The sequence below is a fragment of the Cornus florida genome, unplaced genomic scaffold (assembly GCF_030987335.1).
Source record: "Cornus florida cultivar Cherokee Brave unplaced genomic scaffold, ASM3098733v1 CherokeeBrave_3.0.0_Hap2_Chr10, whole genome shotgun sequence".
Taxonomy (NCBI): Eukaryota; Viridiplantae; Streptophyta; class Magnoliopsida; order Cornales; family Cornaceae; genus Cornus; species Cornus florida.
The window spans coordinates 98,590,785-98,599,635 of NW_026775580.1; the positions used below are offsets into that span (position 1 = coordinate 98,590,785).

General features: G+C 35.5%; 1 protein-coding gene across 2 annotated transcripts; it reads left to right on the plus strand.

Annotated features, from left to right (window-relative positions):
* Nucleotides 1-317: 317 nt before the first annotated feature.
* Nucleotides 318-6,368, plus strand: LOC132276237 (uncharacterized). Of its 2 annotated transcripts, none has more exons than XM_059777578.1 (2): nucleotides 318-587; nucleotides 4,122-6,368. In XM_059777578.1, the coding sequence occupies exon 2, from the start codon at nucleotides 4,152-4,154 to the stop codon at nucleotides 6,105-6,107; it is 1,956 nt and encodes a 651-aa protein (XP_059633561.1). In that variant the 5' UTR covers nucleotides 318-587; nucleotides 4,122-4,151; the 3' UTR covers nucleotides 6,108-6,368. The 2 variants fall into 2 exon arrangements, with proteins under 2 accessions (XP_059633561.1, XP_059633562.1); XM_059777579.1 differs by having other exon boundaries at nucleotides 319-587; nucleotides 4,300-6,368.
* Nucleotides 6,369-8,851: the final 2,483 nt, after the last annotated feature.

Below are 8,851 nucleotides of genomic sequence, written 5' to 3' on the forward strand. Positions count from 1 at the left end.
AGTTATCTGTGAAAACTGAAAATTATAGTTCAGGATTAAATACAATTAAGTCTAAATAAAATTGGGATTCAAAAAACATAGATAAATAATAATAATAATAATAAAATAAAAAAAAAAAAAAAAAAGAGAGAAAATGACGCGAAGGAAGGGAAAAAAAACATGGATAAAGGATACAAAAGAAAAAAGAAAAGAATACACAATTTTTATTAATTTTATTGACATGAATGTTGTATTCCAAGGGAAAAAAATCGAATTATTTTCATTTAATTGAATAAGTTAAGAAGCAAAAGGGCACCCTCGTCATTTACGGAAGTTTGAAGCTTGTTGATCAAGAAGTCAAAAATCCTTCCATTCAGAAACACTCGTTCGTTGCATCTTATCAAACCCTCTAAAACCTCTAGATTATTCCTTCTCCCTCTCTCTCTCTCTATCTAAAACCCTAACTTCCTATGAATCAATGTTTGTACAGGAACTTAACAGGCATAGTCTTTATTACGAGCTTAAATCTCTACCCAGAATCAATCGTCCTCCTTGAGAATCACACATCAGTTTGCTTCTATTCAATTTTTGATCAATCTAAGTAAAAGGTAAGTTGTATCACTCAATAAATTAATAGATTATTAACGCTTATATATATATATGTATGTATGTATGTATGAAATTAATAATAAATTTACTCGTCATGGACATTTTCTGTTTAACATTCTTGTGTTCTTGTTAATTTGATTTCATATTCTCTTGTGTTTTTTTTCGGTAATTTCATATTCTCTTTTGTTGTCCTGTTTCTAGATGAGAAATTCTGTGCACAATGTACTTCTAAACCCTAATTTCACTTTGTAATCGACACATAGATTGGTCGATTATTGTGATTAGTATTTGGTTTTTAGATCTATGATTTCCGTAGACACTAGATTTAGAACTTCACATGCATTTTTTTTATTTTTTATTCTCTTTATTTTATTTTATGCTGTTAAGAAGGGTTTAATGAAATTTTGAGACTCGTCAATCAATAATTGAATTTGCTGATCTTGTAAATTTAGCATTCGCTTGAGTATCGCTTGAATATCTTTTGGCAGTCTTATTTTGTTGAATCATAAATATATGATTTAAGGTAAGGATGATGATGATATAAATACATCACATTTGAATTTTGGCCTCGGCGAGAGGATAGCGTCCTATGCATAGAGTTTTCACTCATATTCTCAAATAAGCACCATATGTTGATGAGACCTGATGTTACCAGATGCATGATCCATCTGCATTGAATTATGAGAAAGTAAATAAGGTTCTTAATTATATGATTTGAAGTATATGAAATTCGTGCCTTGGAATTGGAACTAATTTTTTTTTTCAATTCCAATTTCCATGCTTCCGAAGATATCATAAATCTATGTTTGGGAATCAGCAGCGTCTTGGAATTGACCTCTGAATTTTTTTTTTGTTTAAACTTTGAACTAAATTTTCTCGGATTCTAATTTCAAGGTGCAGACTTGGTGCTCCCAAACATAACTAGTATTTTTAGATAGGTCAAATTTCTCAAAATCCCCAAAACTATTAAAAAGTAATCATAAAACCCCAACCAGTTTTAAAAACCCCCAACAATATAACAACGTTATCATTTTACCCCAACTCTGTCAATGAACCGTTAAAAGGTACGTGAAAATGACTAAATTATCCTTATGATATTCCATTTTATTTAAAAAATCAAAAAATCATGTTTTACAAATTACAATATTATCCTTTTGATTTAATCTAGTAGTGTAATTAACAATTGTAATTAATAATTAATTAACAATTAATTACAATTCAGCAGTATACACACACACACATATATATATATATCTATATATATATATATACACACACACACATATATATATCTCTATATATATACACGGCGGCTGCGAATCAGGGTACCACCGGCAGTATCGATGGCTTGTGAGTTGTGGATTGGAGGTGGCGGTGGCCGGATCTCAATGCCAAAATTGCGAACCCAGGATCAATGTGTCTGTGAAAGGGAATCGGTGATATTCGGCGATGCACGAAGTCGGTGAGCAATGGTATCAACACTCTTCGCCTTTTTCAGCCCCTTTTTGTTAGGAATTGGAATGGGGAAGAAGCATGAAAATCCGGCGGTGTCTCCGGCGGGTAACTGGTTTTTCTGGTCTTGGGTCTAAGAATGTGTTAAAATCGGGCGGTGTTTTCCGGTGAGGCGTAGACGACGGCGAGGGCTTGTAGGAGTAGCCGATTAGGGATTCGAGAGCAGGAAAGAAAGGCCACTGGTTGGTGTAGTTGCCATTCAATCTTGATACCTTTGATTGGTTGAGACTCAAATTCAGAAATCCCAGCGGCGCGTACACCTCCACCGGCGCCGGCGCCGAAACCCACGCCGTGTAGTTATTCTCTGCCATTATGAACTTCGGTATGGACGACGAGCGAATTAGCTTCCTCTCTCTATTTGGGTCCACCCCAAATCAAACGTTCAACGAAAGCCCGAGACTCACCTCCACATCTTCTTCCTCCACCTCCTGCAGAGAAACATGGTTCCCTCAGCCTCTGCCATTTATTACACAAATAAAGCTAAATTTGGTGAAATTTTGAAATACCCAGATGGGTGTTTTTGGTTAGGAAGTCAATTTCCAGCAGAATCTGGGAAAATAAGAAGGAAAATCTAGTAAAGTTGGAGATTTTGAACGAACAACACAAAAAATCTTATGAGTTCCACACGTTGCATTGAGTTGAAACAAAATTTCAAATACCCAGATGGTTGATTTTTGTTAAGAAGTCAATTTCCAGAATAATTTCTCAGGAAAATCTGGTAAAGTTGCAGATTTTGAATGAAGAACACAAAAAACTTACGAGTTTCCCATTTGCATTGAGTTGAAACAAAATTCAACAAAATCCCCATGAAGCTCAGAGGATGTAATTTCGGATTTTCCTACACTTTCTCGGGAAAAAAAATGGCCGGCGAAACAGAGAAAGGCATGATAGAGAAGAGGAAGAGAGAGACATTGGATGTGGTTTTGAGTTATTCAAGTTTCTCAAGAGTGGGAATTTGATCGCGGCTTGGATTGATTACAAGAATGATAAGAGGGCAATGGATGTGGTTTTGAGTTATTCAAATTTCAAAATGAAAGCTCTGCAAATGTGTGCCGCATTCAAATTACAATCAAGAACAAAATTATTCATTGGGTTTCTGTATGTTGTAGTATTTTAATTATAAATTGCCAACCAAAATCAAGAACTTCACTCTAGAAAACTAATAGATCGTAAATGCTGTAATTTTTTAATTATAAATTGCCATCCAAAATCAAGAAAATGGGATGAACTAGGGTTTCCTAAAACTATTTCAAGCATGGAGGAGAGAAGGGATGCTTGGGGGTATTTTCGGAATAACATATATAAATAAATATCACTTGTTTGGCACATGTGACAGCAGGAGTATTTTCGTTACAAAAGTCAATTTGGCAAAGCAATTGTTAACCACGCGCTAGTTAACGGCCTCAATTGACAAAATTGGGGTAAAATGATAACGTTGTTATATTATTGGAGGTTTTAAAAACTGATTGGGGTTTAATGATCACTTTTTAATAGTTTTGGGGGTTTTGAGAAATTTGCCCTTTTAGATATCCACTACTCTTGGTGTTTAACTTTCCTAAATCTAAATTCATATATATTTATATATATATACACATATATATTTCATTTATGAGAGCATTTTTTCAGCTGACCCTTTTACTGTTGGATTGAGAATGGATAAATCTGCTCTTGCACCAGAGCATAGGTGACCGAGCTGAGAAAAACAGCATTGCTGCATTTGGGAACAACAAAATTCTTAATTATACTGTATGTTGATATATAATTTTAAATGTATGCGATGGTGCTGCACTGCGACTTTTTTTTTTTTTCTCCGGTATGTACTGCACTGCTACTTCTTCACACACTGTTATTCTAATTACACACATACTTATAAAAGAGGTCACTTCTATTTGCATGATTATGGCGCCTTCAATTTGGTTTCTTTTTCTGTGGTTTGTACATAATTTTCTGACTCACAACCATTACCATGCTTCACTGTATGTTCTAACATGAACCCTTTTTTTTTTTTTTTTATATGTCAGATTCTTATATGTTTTTAATTCTACATCAAAATGTTGCTTCAAGCTAATCTCAGATGTGTTGGCCTCAAAGACATCTGCCATACAAAATTTCGTCCCCCATTGATAATGCATTGCATGTCTAATCTTAGCAGTCAAAGTTTGAAATCTGACCTTCCATTTTCGCTGCTCGGTCCACCAGAAATTTACACCCCAGCCCCAGTCCCAGATCCGGCCATCAGCAACCCCTTCATGGATTCAATGGTCTCCGGGTACAATAAAGGGCCACCACCAAAACCATATATGGGTTTGACAGAAAACCGCTCCCCAACTTTCCTATCTAGTGGAAATCCATGTCTAGATTTCTTCTTCCATGTGGTTCCTGATACACCCTCAGAAGCAGTAACCCGCCGGTTGCAGTTAGCCTGGGACCAAGACCCTCTGACTGCTCTCAAACTTGTATGCAACTTGAGAGGTGTTCGAGGCACCGGAAAAGGGGACAAAGAAGGATTCTACGCCGCGGCCTTGTGGCTTCATGGGAGTCATCCCAAAACTCTAGCACACAATGCCACTACCATAGCTGAATTTGGGTACTTCAAGGACTTGCCTGAAATTCTATACCGTCTGCTTGAAGGCCTTGACGCTCATGACGTGACAAAGCAAGAGAAAATGGAGAGAGAGAGCGTGATGCACAGTAAGGTCATGAAGAAGAAGTTCTACAGAGGTAAACAAGTATTATCAAGTGAGGAGAAAAGGATTGCAGCGGGCAAGAAAAGTGTGGAGAAGTACAATAGTGATCCAGTTTACCGATTCTTACATGATCAGATATCAAATGTCTTTGTAGAAAGATTAAAATCTGATTTACAGAATCTGCATTCAGGCAATAGGAGAAATCTCAGCTTTGCTGCAAAGTGGTGTCCCTCCCTTTATTCCTTTTATGATCGGTACACCCTTCTATGCGAGAGCATAGCAAAGAGACTATTCCCACGAGACCTTTATCCAGAATACCAAGGCGTAGAAGATGCTCATTATGCATATAGAGTCCGAGATCGTCTACGTAAAGAAGTGATTGTGCCATTACGCAAAGCACTGAAGGTACCTGAGGTTTACATGAGTGCCCACCAATGGGGAATGCTTCCTTACAGCAGAGTAACTTCTGTCGCCATGCAAAACTACACAAACACGTTCATGAGACGCGATAGAGAGCGGTTTGAGGAGTATCTGGAGAGTGTCAAGCGTGGGGACAGGAAGATCACCGCTGGGGCATTGCTCCCTCACCAGATCATAGCATCAGCACGCCGCGGAGGAGATGGCGCCAAAGTTGCAGAACTGCAATGGCAGAGAATAGTGGAAGATCTGTCCGCGAAAGGGAAGCTAAAAAACTGCCTTGCCATATGTGATGTGTCAGGGAGCATGGAATACAGATTTGATGGGAGCATGAAAAGTTCCCCATTGGATGTAAGTGTGGCACTTGGACTATTAGTTTCTGATTTAAGTGAAGAACCCTGGAAGGGAAAGCTCATTACTTTCAGCTTCAATCCTCAGCTTCAGATGATTAGGGGAGAAAGTCTTCGATCAAAGGTTAATTCGATAGATCGTCTGGATTGGGAAATGAATACGGATTTTCAAAAGGTTTTTGATAAAATCTTGAAAGTGGCAAAAGAAGGAAAACTTAGTGAGGAACAGATGGTAAAAAGGCTATTTGTGTTCAGTGATATGGAGTTTGACCAGGCGTCTTCGAATCCGTGGGAGACAGACTATGAAGCAATATGCCGGAAGTTTGAGGAGAGTGGGTATGGGTCGTGTGTGCCAGAGATAGTATTTTGGAACCTAAGAGACTCCAGAGCCACTCCAGTGTCGAGCCATCAGAAAGGGGTGGCACTTGTGAGCGGTTTCTCAAAGAATCTACTCAAAGTGTTCTTGGAGGAAGGTGGGATTTTGAACCCTGAGCACACCATGGAATTGGCCATTGCAGGGGATGAGTACAACAAGCTTGTCGTTGTTGATTGATGCATGTTCTTCTATGGATTCATTCTTAGCACAGTGAATATATACACTATAATAAGATGAATTGCCAATTCATTATGGTTTGTCCTAACCTCTCGAGTACGTTTTGTTGGTAAACCATACCCTATTTTGTCGGAATTAGAGTTTCTCTGGCTTGTGCTCCATGTGTATCCTGCAATTTATTTAAAAACAGAGCTACATCCATGATTTTGTCGGAATTAGAGTTTTGCTGAAGAATGGGGATATCTTCTCTGGCTTGTGCTCCATATGTATCCTGCAATTTATTTAAAAACACAGCAACATCCTGCATCAAGCTTGATTGAGTGGATGAGAATATCTATAAAATAATAATAATAATAATAAGAAAGACAAGATAAGATCTATTAGGTGAAGTACGGGATACAGGGGATTGGAAAAATCTGAATCCTTTACCTATCGGTTATCCTAAGAATTGGAGTTTTTCTTAAATAATCTAATATTAGATAAAATTTTAATTTATCGGCATTAATTCATACATTTAAATGATCATTAACTAATACATTCTTAAGTCCTTTAAATGATAATTAACTAATTAAATTAACTAATACATTATATATATATATATATATATATATATATATATATATATCTCACGAAATTTTTAACACTCCAATCGGTGATTCAATTCGTAAGCTACGTAATTTTTTTTTTTTAATCCTCCATCAGTCCATGAGTGTAGCGATCCTATCTGCACGGATCGGATCAAATCGGATTCACGGATTATTTGTCCATCCCTTGCATAAAACAAGCATCATATTCATCACTTAATAAAATTTTAACCTTTTTTTTAACATTTATATTATTTTTGAAAAAATTGTATTTTAATGTTCAAACTTATTAAAAATGTGTTATGAAGTGTCTATCAGTATACGTGTTAGAAATTAAAAAATATATCATAAAATTATGGATACGTTTAATAAGTAAATACCTAAGAAGTCTTAGATACATATTAGAAATTAAAAAAATGTATCATATGGATACGTTTAAAAAGGACACACATCCGCGAGTATTGAAGTATCCGTGTTGCACATATATTCATATATTGTTTGGACATGAATATGATCGGACATATATTATTCGGACACAGATATGAAATATGTGGGACATTGTTCGGACACAGATATGAAATATGTGGGACATTGTTCGGACACAGATATGAAATATGTGGGACATGGGTATGGGATATGTGTACGAAGGCTGGACATACAGATAAAAATCATATCCAATCAATTTATTTATTTATTTTTGCACCCAATCATTTAGTTATATTATATTATAGATTTCAAATGAGTTAAATGTCTATATTGAACACTATATTACATAAAAAAAAATTACTTTGTTCTAGAAAATTAAATAAAATGAATATTTAGCACTGTTCATGTTCCATTCTTTTTAGAAATTTAACACGTCCGATTACATACCCGTATTCCACCAACATTACTAAGGTAAGGTAACATAGCCGTCAACGACCTTGCAGTGGTTGCATAGCCCCTCAACGACCTTGCAGTGATATTTTGCATTATGCTTGATTAAAATTCACGCACTAGAATTCTAAATGTTATTTTTATTTTAATTTCGGTGGCATGAAATTGAAATCTTAGAATTGGAATTTAAGAAAAATAATTAAAAATTTGAACTAAAATTTTCTCAAATTTCAATTACAATTTCAATTTCAAAACTCTAATTTAATGCACGTAACAACACGCGCTTTGGTCACTTTACGGTCTTCTGTGTATTGCATCCCACTTGATGGGCTTTGGTCACTTTACGGTCTTCATAATCTGATCACATTGAAACCCAATCCAATGCCATCTAAAGTAGGGCAATTCTCTTCTACGAGACAAACTTTGCCTTTGCCTATTAATTATACTATTTCATTTACCTTTAAAATGTTCATTCATTTATATATTATCAAATACATTATATAAAAAATTATATTAATTACAAAAATTAGCAATAATAAAATTTAATAAATTAATATAATCATATTTCAGTGTTATATATATAATATAAAATATATAATATACAGACGTTCTATATATTACTGGACATGCTCTAACTCTTCAAGTAATTTTGGTTTTTTACACTTCTTGTAACTTAGCTATTTGAGGGGAAACAAACTAGAACTATTTTCATTCAATTGGTCATCGTATATATTCTCGAGCAAAACGAGTTCCTTAAGGAAGTTTCTTGTTGAAGAAGGAAAAAAAAAATTTATTCCATTGAAGAAATACTCGTTCGCTAAAATCTTATCAAACCCTTGTAAAACCTTTCCCCTCTGCCTAAAACTAGAAACTCCTAAGAGCAGCCGCAGCGGGCTAGCTAAAGCCCGCTTTTGGCGATATGGGAGCCCAAAGCCGCAGCAGCGGCTTAGCTGAAAAGGGCAAGGCCTACTTTGCCTCGCGAGCAAGCTCGCGGAATACTGCTAGCAGGCCCGCAATCGTTATATATATATATATATATATTCTATTCTATTGCAAAACGGCGCCGTTTTCAATTGCTTTTTTTGTTTTATTCTCAAACGCTCCTAGAACAGTGGCTGAACAATGCCGTAAGGCACTGTTTGGCAGATTTTTTTTTTTTTTTGAAAAAACCTAAAAATAGGTTATTTTGAGCTCTTTTTTTAAAAAATAAAATAAAATAAAATTCATTAAATAAAAAATATATTGTTTAAGCACTGTTTGTCCAAAAAAATATTTATTTGGGCC

Excerpts from the sequence above, each read along its gene's own strand:
- LOC132276237 (XM_059777578.1), top strand. The coding sequence starts at position 4,152 with ATGTTGCTTCAAGCTAATCTCAGATGTGTTGGCCTCAAAGACATCTGC.